This window comes from Branchiostoma floridae, chromosome 9 (assembly GCF_000003815.2).
Source record: "Branchiostoma floridae strain S238N-H82 chromosome 9, Bfl_VNyyK, whole genome shotgun sequence".
Taxonomy (NCBI): Eukaryota; Metazoa; Chordata; class Leptocardii; order Amphioxiformes; family Branchiostomatidae; genus Branchiostoma; species Branchiostoma floridae.
Window position 1 is genome coordinate 2471579 of NC_049987.1, and position 17304 is coordinate 2488882.

General features: G+C 43.2%; 2 protein-coding genes and 1 long non-coding RNA gene across 4 annotated transcripts; all 3 read left to right on the top strand.

Annotated features, from left to right (window-relative positions):
* The first annotated feature begins 336 nt into the window (after positions 1-336).
* On the top strand, positions 337-2328 carry LOC118422525. Its single transcript, XR_004831923.1, has 3 exons — positions 337-394; positions 1565-1645; positions 2283-2328. It is a non-coding gene; the product is annotated as an uncharacterized LOC118422525 (long non-coding RNA).
* Positions 2329-6613: 4285 nt separating this feature from the next.
* Positions 6614-12420, top strand: LOC118422957 (polycystic kidney disease protein 1-like 2). Its single transcript, XM_035830843.1, has 12 exons — positions 6614-6790; positions 7065-7548; positions 8112-8260; positions 8695-8919; positions 9223-9387; positions 9556-9716; positions 9889-10067; positions 10318-10808; positions 11144-11276; positions 11517-11758; positions 12139-12313; positions 12389-12420. The coding sequence occupies exons 1-12, from the start codon at positions 6614-6616 to the stop codon at positions 12418-12420; spliced, it is 2613 nt and encodes an 870-aa protein (XP_035686736.1).
* A 217-nt stretch (positions 12421-12637) lies between these two features.
* LOC118422505 (polycystic kidney disease 2-like 2 protein) lies at positions 12638-15182 on the top strand. Of its 2 annotated transcripts, none has more exons than XM_035830128.1 (4): positions 12638-13311; positions 13501-13753; positions 13878-14155; positions 14791-15182. In XM_035830128.1, exons 1-4 carry the CDS (start codon positions 12657-12659, stop codon positions 15045-15047), a joined length of 1443 nt encoding a protein of 480 aa, XP_035686021.1. In that variant the 5' UTR covers positions 12638-12656; the 3' UTR covers positions 15048-15182. The 2 variants fall into 2 exon arrangements, with proteins under 2 accessions (XP_035686021.1, XP_035686022.1); XM_035830129.1 differs by lacking the exon at positions 14791-15182 and adding an exon at positions 14467-14754.
* Positions 15183-17304: the final 2122 nt, after the last annotated feature.

Sequence of the window (17304 nt, forward strand, 5' to 3'; positions counted from 1 at the left end):
GTATCCAGCATGCCAATGTATCCACTGTGTACCAATGTATATAGACAAGTGTTACCCATGTACCCAGTGTGCCAATGTATCTAGTACAATAGAACAGTATGTTTGGTAATTACTACTCACTGGTGTTGATCTGAACATGGTCCTTAACAATGATCTTATTTCCAGAGATCATTATATTTGATGAAGAATTTGAAACTTTTCCATCAACAGTAAGATCTACTCATGAATCGCACTCTCTAGTTTTTTTAAATCTAAGATATCCATGCTTAGTGCCATCTGCAAATTTCAAAGGAAAAAGTCGTTCAGTGATTAAATGACATTTTTTCTATTTTGTGCAGAAACCAAGGAGACCAGCAGCAGACCACCAGTGGGTACCAAGGAGACACCAGACCAGGTATGCAGTCTGTTTGCTTGTTTGTTTGTTTGCATTTTATACCCAGTAAACCACCTTATTGCTTAACAGACCAGGTTTGTGTTGAAGAGTAACATGCATTGGCATAATACCGGTAGTAAGACTTATACCGGTAGATTAAAAATACTGGAACTTAAAGAGATCTACACATGCAACAATAGTTATTTCTGAGCTGTGCACACTTCAGACATCTAGGTGTCCAATACATCATTTACAAAGCATCGATAACAATGCATTCGAAGACAACAAGGCCAAAAGTTTTCAGTATCTTTTTCGGGGTAGGCAGCTCGTCGTGGGACGAACACACTGTCACATTCATTGCCAAATTTATAGATCATAATTACACATGCTCACGGCACAAGACGAACATGATTCAACAACAATCTTGAATTTCTGTTGGTGACCTACAACTCATGTAAAAGTGTGAAGAACCGTTGCATAATAGCCCGGATCTACGACTGAATGGGGAAAATTGAACGTACGCAGCCATTTTCCCGCCATTTTTATATCTACGCTAGCAGTGAAGTGTTACGTCATAGCGGTTGTGACGGACAGAAGTTAAACGAAAATTCTTGACAGTATACATGTACGTCCGTTTTCTCATGACATTCTGTATGCTCATGCAGGTTTATGTTTTATGCATTTACTGACAGAAAAGGTCCAGGAACATCAGAGGATGTATAAATGTACATAGCGGCAGTTAATTGTGCCGTGTTTCTTCCTACCGGTATTTTTTACCCCCTCCCAACCACGCGCCCGTTCGCCGTGTAATTCCGCGGCGTGTTACAATTACAATATTACGCTTTTAGCAGGACAAGAGTGGCAGAAAAGTTACACAGAAGAAGTGGCAAGGGTAACCTATAACAGCAACATGTAACTGGAGAAAATGATGCGTTGACAATTTGTCAAATCAGTATGGCTAGAGAAATCGTCGTAAACGTACCGGTATTATGATAATAGATGTTACAGACTGCACGCACATGAATCCACTTATTTTGTAGTTTATATTTGACCATACAAAGGTCACTGTACTTTCTGTACACCAGGAAGGACCCATACTCTTCTCGATAAGTTTGGCGTGCTCTTTTACCTGCTTCAGGTTTGGCTCTCCTCAAACACGGGACCTCGATTTTTTTTATTTCCATTCAATAGGCTCTTGGTAACGACCTTGACAGCATCTATGCAGCGTCCGTCTCCCCAAACCCACAGGATGTACTCAAGATGCTGGCTCAGGTTGGTCACACTCAATTATATCTGTATCTGTATCTATATAGCCGGTATAACCGCCATTAGGCGTAACACACCAGCTATGATGATTGTTATTCTCTCAACAAGAGATCTAACGCTAGTTAAGCTTTATCTGCAGGGTCGCCTATATCTGTTGTCTTTTAAAACAGGTATTTTAAAGGGATATCAGTCAGACAAACGGTACTTCCAAACTGCAATACATTCAAAATATTGCAGTTTTAACCCGCCGTCCATTGACCTGATATCCCTAAACATGATGTTAACAACAACGGATACAGTTTACCCCTCGGATAAAGGTGAACTATCATTTCCTGAAATCTATGAAGAGTATATTATGCTTATGGTGCTGCGGGTAAACCTGCCCACATCAGCCCAGTACCATGATGGCCCAGGAGGGATAGTCTTTGAAAAAGTTGCATTTTGGTGCGGGTGGAAAATCTGTGGCATGAAGAAGAGTTTCAGTTGTGTAAACAGAATACTGCTGAGTGGACAATTTAGAGTCAACTGAAAATTCCGAGCAGTGTAAATAGGATTCATCAATTACAATAAGCTTTTGCCTTAATGCAATTTTGTTTTTAACGAGCTACTTTATCATGAAAATTTGTTGTTCATTAATGAGAAGAATGCAGATGTCCCTGGAGATGCTGTTGCGTCGGAGCAGCCAACATCAGCTACTGAGGAAAGGGCACAGGTAAGCAATTTATGTTAGTCTGTAAATTTAAAACATTGGGGAACATTCTGGACATATGTTTCTTTCTCCTGAGAACGATGAACTATGATGTGTGTAACAGGATAAGGACAGGAATGTGTTCAATCTAGTTATCCATATTGTTGTACATGTAGATGTGCAGGAAGGCAATTAAAGCCTTGGCGTCTGAAACTGGTCGGACCCAGACGCCGGAACAAGTGCAAATGATCTCTGAGTTATCATCGCTTGTCATTAAGTCATGTCCGGGAATTACACAGGAGGATAAGGTAAAAGTCAACGATAGGCTGAACTGTTTGACTCCTCATGTGCAACTGTGAAATGGCTACCCATGTCTTGCAACTGTGCAGAAGACAATAATCTTTTGACTCCTCATCTCCCCATCTACACCTACAACTCACCTACAACTATGACTCCTCGCCTACGACCATAACTACTCTGCAACTGCAAATTGAATGCTCTTTCTCTGAGTCTGGCCTGTCTATATTGTGCCTATCATATTACGCATTGGCTTTATTGTACTACAGTGCTTAAGCATTATTTTTCAATGTTAGCATCTGCAGCATGGAAGGGTGGACACATCGATCATTGATAATCACGTTCGGCTGTTTGAATGTTTTGAACATTCAAAATTTCACGTTTCATGTACTATCAAATTGTCTTTTGTGATAAAATGTTTGTTATCAACTTATTTTCCATCACAAATACATTTGATTCAGTTTTTCATTAGAAGAAATCTGCCAAGCATGTTTGCATATATTCTGTCTAGATGCTGGTCGAGCAACAAAAGTGTTGCTTTCAAATTTTATGTAAAAAAAGCCTTAGTATCTAACAATTACCACGCATGCTTTCCTATAGGACATGGCCCTGGGTGTTCTGAAGTCCATCACCAGCAAACTGGACAAACTGGACATGTCTGACCCGGCCACTGTCCAGTCGGTGGGAGGATGTAAGTACAATGGCATGCTCATTAGTCACAATATGCTTCTTGTAATGTACTTTCTTAAGTTTATTTATTTATCCAGAAGATGTCTGAAAGGTGTTTTCAATGTTTCCTGACATGAAACATAAACATTGACACGAGCAACGTAAAAAAAGTGATGTTCATATAAGATCAAATGAAACAAACTTATACTTAAGGATGAGAACGAAAATATAGATTAATATTGAATTTGTCATCTGTAATAATTTATGAAGCTCGTAATTATCTGTATTGAATAAGTGTCAGAGATTGTCCCTTAGCGATTGTGTAAACATGTTTGATGTAAAATTGGAATGTGCAGCAATTGTTCAATCTTAATCTGTGTGGTCTGCAGATGATATCAATCATTCATCACTAAATGCTAACATTTGCTTCTACTGCAGCTCTTGTGGAGTCTGTTGGTTCCATGCTTGAGGAACCAGAGAGAGATGTTCATGAGGATGATGGGAATCTTACATCTGATCTCGAGGAAGACCAGAGTCTCTCTCCAAAGGAGCGCCTTGAAAAGGCGGAAGAAAAAGAGCAGGAGAAACAAACCAAGGTAACAAAAATCATTACTATAATAACACTTTATTTGTTCTATGTTAATGCTTTTTTTCTACATAGTATCTTAAGTTTGATGAGTTTTTGTTAGACTTTCTTTTCCATGACTCAAATCACACTTTGTAAGCCGCTCTTCTTTGTTTGATTTCGTGCAATGGATGATAAACAACAAATCCTTTCAAGTGATATGAAAATGTACACCAAAGACGGTTATTACCTTGACGTAGACACATGTAGCCCAACAGAGACTTACATGATTTTAGACGAGATGATCACAACCGTTGCATACCCCAACTGTGCTTTATTTGGACATACATGAATGAATGAATGAATGAATGAATGAATGAATGAATTTTATTAACGTGTCATGCGTTTGAACGCCCAGCCCACGTGGGCTTATAAGACACACATAATATAAATCATAATTGAACATAGGATATTATAATAAGAAGAGCGTCAAGAACATAATCGGTTGCTATTAAACAAATCGGATAACAGACCAGATATCAAATCATAATCCCATAAATCAAAACCACCAAACAAAGGTTTCATAAATCTAAACAGAACTGAGTTGATACAGAGCATAAGGAAAAACGTAGTAGTAGACTGAAATAAAATCGGTAACCAGTATATAAATTGAATAACAGACCAGGTATCAAATCATAATATATAGGCATAAATAAGGCATAGATCAGGACATCAAACAAGGGTTTCGCAGAGCTAAACAGAGCAGAGTTTATACAGAAAATAAGGAAAATGTAATAGTACACTAATAGTTGTACATAAGTGGACAGGTTGTGTATTCATGTGTATAATTGTCTTTTCCTTTTGTTCCAAGCTTTGCGTATAAAGTTAGAAATTTCGGAGACCCCCTCTGCAAACAACCATTTCATTCTGAATTCATCCCTTTCCCATATGACCTTTGGACATTTGTCAAACATTTTACAAAAGATACTTTCTCGTAAGTCGTCGTAAAAAGGGCAGTAGAAGAGAAAATGTGTCTCGCTTTCTACCTCACCCAGGCTACACATTGTGCAAATTCTATTTTCTTCAGGTATTGCTTGATACCGCCCGGTTTCAATATACAGTGGTAATATCCCTGCTCGGAATTGCGCACAAAGGGATCTTTTGCTTTTAGACAGGTTCATTGTAACATAATGTTCAGTACAGTAAGCATCCTTAAATAATCTATAGGTTCTCAGTTTGGGCTTTAACCATATGTCAGAAGCCCAATCTTCTTGGTACATATCAAACAATTTCTCTTTTATTTGCTTTGTATTAGCCCTTAGGTTGTTTAGGAAAATGTGTTCCTGTTCAACACTAACAAATATTCTCTGTACATCCTTGCTCCAAGGGCCATGGTTTTGCAAATCCCACATAAAGACTTTTTTGGTAAGTCTGTCATTAGACATATTGATAAGTCTATTCCACAAGGAGATTACTGCTCCTTTCCCTCTTATTTCGCATGGCATCCAACCCATGTCTCCTGTTATGGCAAGGATGGGTGCAAATTTGTGTACACCTAGGAAACACCGTATTGCCCTATTCTGGACCACAGAACACTTATCGTATTTCTTACATCCCCAGACACCTGCGGCATAGTCAAGAATAGGGCAAACACACGACTCGTAGAGTTGTGTATATGCGTGGTAACCAAGTTCTCTCAGAGCTTTAACTTTACCGAGAATGCCCCCTAGGGCTCTTCCCGCAGAGTCAGCGAGAACACTCGCAGCTGAGGTAAAGGACATGTGCTCGTCTAAGTGGAGGCCTAAATACTTGTATGAACTCACAAGATCAATCTTTGTCTCTCCAAAATAGAATTCGTAAGAAGTCCTTCTTGCTCCCTTTTTCCTAAAGTGCATGATTTGTGTTTTTCCTTGGTTTATCATCAGTCTCCACTTAGAGCACCATTCAGCAACAATGTTTAACATTTCTTGCAAATCATTTTCATTTTCTGCTAAAATAATGATGTCATCTGCATACAACAACAAGCTTAAAGTCATATCATCAAGTCTGACACCCAGCCCCGATTCTTTAACTTTTTGAGCAAGATCATTGACATACATAGCAAATAAGGTTGGTGACAGAACATCCCCTTGTTTAACTCCATAGGGGGTGGGAAACCATTTAGTCTGGTACTCATTCACTTCTACACATGCTACTGGGTTCTTATAGAGAGTCGTTATAGCTTTATAAAATTTCCCATCAATACCGTTCTGTATTAGTCTATAGGCTAAAAGGTCTCTGTTTATCCAGTCAAAAGCCTTCTGGAAATCAATGAAACAGGCAAAGGTAGCCTTCCCCTGCTCCATTCGGGCCCTGCTCACCGTACATACTGTAAAGATATGATCTATACACGCTCTGGCCCTACGGAACCCGTTCTGTTCGTCCACAAGTAGGTTTGAGCTCTCTAAGTACTGGGTAAGCCTATTGTTATTGGACATACCTTGTTTTATAAAAATGTTTTGATTTGTTCAAATTCCTAAACGATTTTCGCTGCTTATCAAGCGACTATTCTCTTTAGATTAAAACATGTCATTAGCTGTGGCGTCTAGTACACACTGGGTGTACATTGTCTTATGTTGATCGAGGAAAGACCCAGTCCATCTGGGCGAGAGTAACTCTTTCATCATGGTGTCCCAACGGTTCCTTGCAGAGACAAAAAAACGTCCAGGAAAGCCGCCAGATCTTGGATGGTCTGTTCGACGCCATTATCGGCGCCATGAGGCCAGGAGCCCCAGCAGTCACCATCGAGAGGGTAGGGGTTGCTCTCCGTGCGCAGAGGGTCTGGGGTGACCAGTTTGGAGGCCAGGTGGTGCAGACCGGGAATGGGAGCTTCCATGTTCCGTCTAGAGCAGCACTCTTTGGCGACTATACACCGCACAGCGTCGCTATTAAGGTACGTAACACGTCCTGGCTATCAATGCCTTTCCTCTTTTTTCACCGATAACGTCAAAAAGAAAATATCAATGTTGAATTCTGATCGTTGTTTCAAATTGCTTTTGTCAACTATCATTTTTGTCACTAGATTTATGATTAACAGTAATGATTGTCAATGTGTACAGTACTTTTCATGTAAAACTGATAGTAGCAGAATTGGCAAATGACAGAGTATAGTGGGCACGATTGAAACAGTTAATGAGCAGTAGCGACATAAGAGTTTTTTTTTTCAGTTGACGCAGTTTCAATGGAACCCCTTCACCTGGGGGCGCGGGGAGCACCAGGTACGTTCGTCTGTCATGGAACTGTCACTCCTGCAGAACGACATCCCTGTGGCCTTCAACAACCTGACTGAAGACTTCAATATCACCATTCCGGGGGGCCCCGGAAATAATTTAGCCACAACAATCGTCACCTTCCCTGCTCCAGGAAACAAAAGTTCAAGCTACCATTTGCTAAAGCTCAACAGCACCGCAGAAGGATTCCTGGTCACAATCACCCCGCTGAACACAAGCGTGGTGTACGGCGTGTCTGGCAGGTACGGCGGCCGCCCTGACGACCAGAACTACAACGTGTCCACGGAGACGTACGTTCTACCCGAGCAGTGTGCCTTGAAAACTCTGAGTGGCGATAAAGACACAGAGAAGACAGCGGCAACAATTTTCATCCCGGGAGAGCATGAGCCTGTAGATTACCACATCAAAGTCCAAGTACTTGGTGAGTAATTTTCATGCTGGTTGATTGTTTAATGTCACAAGGCTAGCACTGAAGTGCTTGACAGATGAGCTGGGATCACTGTTTGTCATATCTAAACTACATTTTGTGATATCTGTTATTTAGTATGTATTGTTTTAGATATTTGCTCTCAGACAGACGAGGACAATTTGGCAATACAGCCGAGTTTAGTAACTCATCTATCAACAAGCAACGAGCAGTCACAATACCGAGGCCGCAAGGGCGCGGTATTGGAAGGCCAACCTTTTTACCTTCCTAACCAATGTCTTTAGAGATTTTTGATTGATTGTATCTTTCTGCATCAGTCTGTCATTTTGGGAATATAATTCAAAGAAAATGTGCCCAGTATTTTAAAGTCGGTGACCTTATAATGATGTGATGTTTGTTTGTTTGTTTGTTTGTTTATTTGTTTATTTGTTTAAGTATAACCATTGAATCGTCATAAGAAAAACATGACACGTGTGTGTGATGTTGACGCATTGAAAACTGGTGATATCCGAGTATCTGTACCCTTCTCAGGTCTGTTATAATATCCTTTTTTTTAGGACCAGTGACCGAGTGTGAAATTGAGAAGAGGGCTGACGAGAAGGAGTTACACACCGATGACGTCTACTCCTACCAGATCCAGTGGGCCCGTCTGAGCTGCGTCTACTGGAGCGAGACCCAGGAAGACTGGAGGACTGACGGCTGTGCGGTATGTACACATGCAGGTTTAAAAGATTTTATGAAACTTTTACTTCAGGGATCCCAGCAGCAGTATAATCAAAAAATGGATACGACGAGTACTTACAATCATTACAACACTTCAGCACATACCCTCCAGAAAATAACATCCTCATGTTGGTGAAATTTGATAAAGAAAACAGATGCATTCATCATTGTTTATAGTCTGCACTATGTAAACATGACATGTAAAGTTTACTGGACCAGGTGCGGGATTTCTGTTCAATGTTAGGATATGCTTATAATCAGCTGGATCATGTGAATGGACAGCTTTGATATTGATAGCAAATTTAAAGCCTATTGACTATTATAGCAGAATTTACCACATCGCTCAGTGTTTTCCCAAATGATCATTGTTTGAACCAGCAACATGAGATTGCAGCAACTTAACTCCGCTTTCCACAGATAAGCAAACAGTCCACCATTACCAGTACCATCTGCCACTGCAACCATCTGACGGCCTTCGGAACTGACTTCGCCACACCGCCAAACACCCTAGACTTTGGGGCGTTGAATTTCAGCGGTTTGGTGGACAACGTTGCCATCTTTTCAACCATCATTGTGGCGCTCTGTCTGTTCTCGTTCACATCAGCCCTGATAAAGGTTACTGAGCGTGTAGGGAAAAGGAAGGTAAGTAGACATCATCAATTATCCAGATCTTTATACTCTGTTGACTTCTATTTCTCTTCCATTTTTCTCCAGTATTGATGTTTATTCAATATAATTTGACAGTGGCAGACATGCTAGTATCACAAAGGGGTAGCTCTGCTGATAAGGGCAATGTGTCATTAACAAGGAAGATTTTCATAAGTCAATGTTGTTAGTATGCATAGACTTATCTTTAGCTTCAGTAAGACTATGATATAGTATGAGCTTTGAGAAGTCAGGGTCAGTATGTACATTCATGTTCTATATCTTCACACATTGTTACAGTTACATCACGCTGTAAGGTTGGACGACCTTCAGAACGGCTACCGGTACCGCCTGATCATCTGGACAGGTGCAGCTAGGCATGCTGGGACAGAGTCCACCGTTACCTTCAAACTATTCGGCGATGCAGCAAACTCCGATGTGAGAGTGGTCAACATCGCAGAGAAGGTTAGGACGTCAAATTTGGCACTGGCTTCTCCTATGATCATTTCATTACCCAACTTCCCACTGAAGATTTATTGTGGAATTTTGTTGCTGTTTTATCCACTGAAGACTTCTTGTAGTACATTCATTTACGGCATGTCCCAATAGGAGGAATTTTTGTTGCTGTTTTAGGTTTTTACCCCAGGCAGCCAGGTGACCCTGATCTTCAGCACAGCAGAACAGCTGGGTAACGTGGAGCAGCTGCAGCTCATGCACGACAACAGTGGGGAGGGGAGCCGTGCATCGTGGCACGTGGACAAAGCAGCAGTGCAGGATCTAGCCACAGGCAAACTGTGAGTTCAGTCCAACTTTCCTTGGCTGTCTAGATTCATCCAGGTCCTTGCCCAATAATTCAACGTCCAATTGCTTGCGTTAGGCAACACATAAGGTGTGGTTCTTTTCTTTGTTTCAAAGCCTAGTACGGCTAACATAGTGAGATTTATTTCCCTTTTGTTGGAACTGCAGGTCCTATTTCTTCTGCGGTGAGTGGCTGGCAGCCGACCGCGGGGACGGGCAGGTGGTGAAGACCTTTCCTGTCGCCTCTGAGGAGGACCTGCGATCCATCGGGTTCCTGTTCCCGGCAAGTCTGCGGAGCAATCTGGCAGAGGAGCACCTCTTCCTGTCCCTCGCTATCATGCCTGAAGGTAACATTTTGCTTACTGAACTGGGGAATCATATTACAAGATTTAAGATATGTCTGAAATTTCCCTGATTATAGTAATTTTTGATATATTTATTATTGTTTACATCAGGCTTAACTGTATTTTAAATGCATGAATACCTCTTGTTTTCAATGTTAAATCAAGTGTATCGAGTGTGTTGCTTTGGTTTTATTCTTTATCACAAAACCGACTTGTTCTGATGAAAAATGTCCCTGCTATGTTTCCTTTACAGATAGCATGTTCACCCGCAGCCAGAGGCTCGGCTGCTGCCTGAGTCTCCTCCTCATGTCCATGGTGTCCAGCGCCATGTGGCTAAGGGACGAAATAAAAACCCAGGTTGTGCAGGCCGTCAGCCTGGGACCGTTCTCCTTCACCCTGAATGGAGTCTACACGGGAATCATGGCCAGCCTCACCTGCCTTCCCGTCATCGGGGCCATAGTCCTGCTGTTCCAGTACAGCCGACCCAGCAACAAGGGCAACCCCCGGGTCAGAGATGTGGAGATGGGTGTTTCGGCTGAGGCACCCACACAGCAAGGACCAGCCAAGGGCCTGCCACACTGGTGCAAGTACGTGGCCTGGGTGCTGGTGGTGCTGTCTGCTGTGGGGTCAGCTGTCTTCACCGTGCTGTACAGTCTGGAGTGGGGCAAGGACAAGTCCGAGAGGTGGCTGTCTGGGTACTTCTTGGCTTTTTTGGCGGACATCTTCGTCATGCAACCAGGAAAGGTAAGGATATGTGCTCTGTTGATTTCAATTGCAACCTCCACCTAAAAAAATTAGAAAAGAGGTCTTCCCAAGATTATCTTGAGCATCTAGTATAAATGTAATACAATTCAGATATTTAGGTAGACAATCTTGAGAAGGCCTCTATAACAACGTTTTTTGAGGTGGCGGTAAAATGGCACCTGGTGGAATTATGAGCATGTATGTTGCATGTAGTTGTATAAGGTATCTGGCCACAAAATTTCTTGCTAGTTTAATAGGACCTGAGCTACTCAGAACATTTTGTATGAAGCCACATCCTGTCAGAAACTTTAACAACTAATGCTTTTGTCTTACAGATATTTCTCCTCACCATCGTGACTTGCTTTGTTGGCAAGACGCAAGTTGTCAAGAAGATCTTTAAAAAGAAGCGGGGCCCCGCTTTGATTAAAGCCAACGTGGTGTCTTCACAAAGGGAGGCAGGCTTCAACTGTAAGTTTCAGCTCATCAGTTTGTAAAAAAGAACAATTACCATAATATAAAGGCTGAAGTAAACTGTGCACATGTTACCACATGTTTGACGGAAGCCGTTTTGTGTAGTTTCAGTGTGCTCCCAGTCATACCCTGTATTCTTAATTGATCTTATTTCTTGTTGCTTCAGTCTTTAATCCAGGTTGTGAGCTTTTTTCTTCCAACAAATACAGACCTTTTGATATTCTATGCTTTCTAAAGGCGATGCATTTCGCATGAGGAGGAAGATGGAGCGACTTTCAATGAGGTCCCTTGCCAACATCAAACAAGCGAGAATGAGGCAGCGCAGGGACAGGAGATTCGGGGAAACCGTGTGGGACATCGCGTGGTTCTGCTGTTTCCTCCTGCTCGTGCTCAGCATCACCAACGAATACCACAACACCACAGAGGGTTTCCATCAGACACTGAGCACAACCAACACCTTCCTGCAGTCTGTGGACGACGTGAGTTCCTTTAGTAGTATCCATTATTTGGTTATTTTGCTGCTAAGGTCCCTGACACGGGTGTTGGAAGCAGTCGGCTTAATCTTCACATCGCGCTTCCAAGCGGCCGGCTCTATCCAGCGGATCCACACTGTCAAGGCCGCAGTACACCTTCCTGACATACTCCAGCCAAGATTTCCTGGGTCTACCCCGCCTTCTGCTACCGGCACCTGTAGACAAACTTTAAAAAACATTTTGAAGCCAGTGGAAAGCCATTAATTTTGACAAGGACAAAATAGATGGTAATCAGAACATGGATTCAATGGGTGCCATTTGTACCCTTGTTGAGGAATCTACAATTACTGTGTACAGGTAACTCACGAGGCTTTGTTTCTTCACAGGTAAATGATCATCTCACCTTCTGGTCCTGGCTGAACGAGACCGCTCTGCAGAGCTTCTACCCGGAGACTTCCTACAATGACGACAAGCCCCGCTGGTTTGAGAGGGGCTTCACAGCTGACAGGCAGACAGTCCTGGTCTACCCACCTAGCCTGGTCCAGGGCAGAGTAAAGCCAGGTGGGTGGAATCACTTTATGAAACACTTGCTGTGGGCTTGCATGACATGCCTCAATGTATTCCACAATCATGCAGTCTTACCACAGGAAATGCATGTTGCATTTTGAAAAGCTACAAATTAAAAGGGATCATTATTTCAAACTATTCGGAAAGAATCTATGTTCACATAGTACGCAAGGATAAATGTAATACCAAAATAGCAAAATAACCAAGGAGGTAATAGCACTTATATGTAGGCTCTGTAACCTCCTCGAAATAACAATGTAACTAAGTGATCATGACTGACTGATTTTTTATGTTTCTTTCTCCTGTCATCCTAGAACTGTGCGCGGTGCCTGTGACAATGCAGCACTTGTTTGGCGAATGTTCACCAGGGTATGGTGAACACACCAAGGAGACTGGAGCGTTTGAGGAGGGATGGAAAAGGGTCAAGAACACATCAGCGATGGAATCAGCAGCCCCTGGATGGACCCACGTCCCCAGCGGCTACCCCAGTCTCCCCATCTACGGTGTGACGACGCACTACTGGGGAGACGGCTTCGGTCTGCACCTGGTAAAATCAGCAGACGAGATGCGCAGCATCCTAGCAGACCTGAAGGCCAACCGTTGGATCGACAAGCGCACGAGGGTCATCTTCTTGGAAGCGATGCTCTACAATGGAAACGTGGATCTGTTCACATCGCTGACGTTGGTGTTCGAATTGTCCGAGACGGCCGGAGTTTTCTCCCGTCACCACGTGCAGACCTTCCGACTCCATCAACGGCCGGGGACAATCGGATACATCTATGTCCTGCTGGAGATCATTTACGTCATCATTCTCCTCTACTCACTGTGGAAAGAGGCAAAAAAGGCACACGCAGGCGGCTTGGCCTACCTGAAGGGGGCATGGAATATTGTCGAAATCTTCAACTTTTTCTTGGCTTTCACCGCCATTGCCTTGTATGGCTTTAAGGCAGTCTACAGCTCAAGGGCTCTGGCGGCGATCAAGGAAGGGAAAGGTGTGTAACAAATTTATGCAAAAATTGCGTTACATGAACATTTCAATTCAACATTGCTCAATGTTTGCAAATGTGAAAAAACGCTCTTAGACTTGTAGGTATACTTGACTTGGATCACACTTATTGTATTATAAGGTAATTATTGTAACTAATACAGTACTTAATGATATGTATACTTTTATTTTAAAGATCAAGTCCACCATTTCCGATCTGCGGTGAACATTAGTCTGGTTTACGGCTGGTTCCTGGCCTTCCTGACATTTGTCAACATGATGAAGTTCCTCCGGCTGTTGAGGTTCAACCCGTTCCTTGCCAAGCTGACGTCTGTGTTCCGAGGGATGGCGGGGGAGTTCTCTTCCTTCTCTGTGTACCTGTTCCTATGCATGTCAGCTTTCTGCTTTTTCGGATATCTCAAGTTCGGCCTTATTGTGACAGAGTACAGGTAAGGAAACATATTCTATTTGTGCAAATTTAATATTTATCTTGTGGCTAAAATGATTTCTAATTTTTCACAGAATCACGCAGGTTGCGAGTGCTTGGAATTAAAACAATGATTTTTTTTCCAGCTCCATCAGCAAGTCCTTCTCCACATTGTTCCAGATGTCTCTGGGAAACTTCTACTACTACGAGCTGCGGGAGGCAGCCCCCATCCTCGGCCCCATCTTCTTCTTCGCATTCATTTGCATCATCTTCCTGGCGCTGATGAACTTTGCCATGGCGATCATCGACAGCGCACTTCCCGAAATGCGGAACCACGACATGCCTGAAGAGGACCGGTACTTCATCCAGGGGCTGTGGGAACGCTTCACGGCCTTCTTCGGCTTCTGGAAAGCACCAGCCGCAGGTAGCGTAGTGTTGTTTCACAGTGCATGACGGAGAAAGACTATCATTGTTTCAGTCGTACGTTATTTGCGAGTGGCTACCGAGATGCTTGATCACTACATGGTTGCACTATATTGTTAGCTCTTTCCGCTTGCGTAGTTTTGTTTCACAGGTCAATTCTGTCTGTAGAACAACCCTCCCTCAGTCAATTCGTTTTCTCTGCCCCTAGCATTGTTGTCATTGCACGATCTTATTCTAGATAACTTACTTACTTTACTTAGTTATTCAAGATAAAGATAAGCAAAATTTACGAAATCATTTACGTCGGCTCAGATGACGACTCACTGGACACTCTCCATGACAGTCTGATCGATGTAGAGATTAAAGTGGAGAAACTGTGGCTGAAGAGACAGTCGCTTTTCAACCTCAAGTTAGTACAATATCTTACAAGAAATTCTACTTGAATATGACACCCTTTAAGATGCATGGAGTGACCTTCTTGGAACCGTGACTGTAACTAGAATAGCCTCGAACTGACTTTATGATGATAATTGTTAACGATACAAATAAAACGAAAGGTTCTAAAAAACACTCATTGCGAACATATTTGACAGTTTGAACACTCCATCTCTGACATTTTGAAACATATCTTCACAGTATGCAGGAAAAGGACCTCCCGGCAGAGCCTGAGTTTGTGCCGACTGTCAGAGATGTTCCCGATGCTGCAGCAGAGGAACTTCATGCTCGCCACCGCGTCATCAAGGTCCGCCCTGCCTCCCCAAACAACTGCGCAGACAGCGGCAGCAGTCAAGCTACCCGCTCCGAGAGCAAGGCGCCAGTGGAGGTGGCCTCCAGGTCCCCGAGAAAGGAGGAGGACACCCCAGAAAGCCACCAAGCCAGCCAAGTCAAAATAAAGTCTATTCTATCCAAAGGCGGCAAAAGTGACAAGACGTCAACCAGGAGAGTCCGTTTTGCTCATGTGGTTCTTGTTCGTCACACCGAACAACGCAAGGTGGAGTGGCCAAGTGTCAAGTTGAGCACTCATGACAAGGTGGCTCTGACATTTGGCGAGATGCTGACAGACAACCACATCCAGGCTGCCCAGATGCTGCTTCGCCGCCAGTACCCGGCACTCCAAGGGCTGGAGGCGCCTGCAGTTGGTCACTGTGAGGACGGATTTGCCAAGATGACAGGAAAGGGGCTACAAATCCACCACAACGGCAGCCAGCACTGGGTCCTATCATCTTGTGCAGGCGGACAGGTGCGCCTGTATGACAGCCTCGGCGTCACCATGACTCCATCTCTGCAGATTCAGCTTTACCAGTCGTACGCCGCGTTTGCTGACCAAGCAAGGAACGTCCTGACCGTCATCTTCCCGGACGTGCAGCGTCAGAAGAACGTCTTTGATTGTGGGCTGTTCGCCATCGCCTGGGCAGTGGACATCGCACAGGGGCAAGACGTGAGCAGGGTTGTGTACAACGACAGGAAGATGAGGAGCCATTTGGAGACGTGCTTCGAACAAGGGAAACTCACACCGTTTCCACGTCAGGACGGTCGCAGAGAGGTCGCCCCAACCAAGGCACAGCAAATCTCGCTGGTCTGCCACTGCCAGCAGAGGGAGCGTCTGGGAAAGATGCAGAATTGCAAGGCATGCCGAAGGATCTTTCACGTCAATTGCCTGCCGGTCAGCCCTCTCAGTGATGGGAAATGTGCATGTTGTTACTGTGATGTGTAAATAAAAACAGTCAATACTGCAGCGCAAAAAAGGACTGCACTGAATAGGAACTATCAAGGACAACCGTTTGGAGACAGGGAGTGATCATCTTTGGAGTCTTGATATAACGTTACACTGATCCCACCTCCATTACTGATCATTTTTTTGTGTTTTCGATTCGTGCGTGTAATATCAGCAGTTTAGTCTAGGATCTAGGATGTATAAATACTTCTGTTATCAGTAAATGGACAGGTTTGAAAAGACTTTAAGTACATTTATCTCATTTAATAGGTACCAAATGTACTCTTATTACTATATTGAATAATGTGTGTTATGCCTTGATCTATACATGATATGAAATATTTTAAACAACAATAACTTTCAAGACTTGGTGTAATAGATTACCAAGTTCAATTTTTGACTGCCTAGAATGGCAGTTATGCTTCACAAAAAAGCTATCTCCGTCGCCTGGGCAGTGGAGTTCGCAGAGGGGCAAGACGTGAGCAGGGTTGTGTATGACGGCAGGCATATGAGGAGCCATTTGGAGACGTGTTTCGAACAAGGGAAACTCACACCGTTTGACCAGCCGCAGAACGAAAGTCGTTTCAACCAAGGCACACCAAATCTCAGTGGTCTGCAAGCGAGGAAGGCGTTTGGAAAGGATGGAGAGGTGCAAGGCATGCCGGAGGATTTTTCACTGCCTGCCAGTCAACCCTTCGAAGAATAGAACATGGGCATGTGGTGACTGCGTTAATATGTAAAAGACAGCCTTCACAACAGCGTAAACAGGACTGCGTTGATTGACATCGAGGATAATTGTTTGTTCTCCAGACCGAAAACACTCGAGGATGTCTCTCCTTATGGACGAAAATAAGGAAAACAATGTAGGATGAAAATACGGTTCGGTCATCTCTGGAGTCTTGACATAATGTTGAACTGATCTCACCACTGACCATTTTTTTGTGTGTAACTTGTGTGAAATATTTAATTTAGTCTAGATGGTGCCTATTTCTGTCATCAGTAAATGTGTTGGTTTAAGAAGACTTTGTAAAGTCCATTTACATTATCTTATAGATGCTAACCAGGACTTGGTGTGTCCAAGTTAGATTTTTGACTTAAAATGGTACTTATGTTTGACAAAGAAACTAAATAACTATACAATAGATAGTTATTATGTCACTTTGTCATTTGATAAGATAATGGTCAGGTAGACAAACTACTGCTTGTAAATATTGCGTGTGCTTAATTGTGGGGTCATGTGGTATAACGGCAGGGTGTTTGGTCCGGGACCTTGAGATTCCGGATTCAAATCTGCTTAGTATGTCAACGATCTTGTGCCCTTGGGAAAGGCACTTTACAAAACTTTCCTCACTTTCCTCAGGTGGAAATGAGTGCCTAGCTTTGGTTAGAGTCGTCCCTTGGATAGGACGTTAAAAGAATATCCCGGTTTGTGAAAA

Bases quoted from the DNA above. Each gene is read 5' to 3' on its own strand.
- LOC118422957 (XM_035830843.1), top strand. From the start codon at position 6,614: ATGAGGCCAGGAGCCCCAGCAGTCACCATCGAGAGGGTAGGGGTTGCT. The intron at 8,261-8,694 runs GTATGTACACAT...CGCTTTCCACAG, and splicing joins GGAGGACTGACGGCTGTGCG to ATAAGCAAACAGTCCACCAT. The intron at 10,809-11,143 runs GTAAGGATATGT...TTTGTCTTACAG, and splicing joins TCGTCATGCAACCAGGAAAG to ATATTTCTCCTCACCATCGT.
- LOC118422505 (XM_035830128.1), top strand. From the start codon at position 12,657: ATGCAGCACTTGTTTGGCGAATGTTCACCAGGGTATGGTGAACACACC. The intron at 13,312-13,500 runs GTGTGTAACAAA...TTTATTTTAAAG, and splicing joins GGCGATCAAGGAAGGGAAAG to ATCAAGTCCACCATTTCCGA. The intron at 13,754-13,877 runs GTAAGGAAACAT...TTTTTTTTCCAG, and splicing joins CTTATTGTGACAGAGTACAG to CTCCATCAGCAAGTCCTTCT.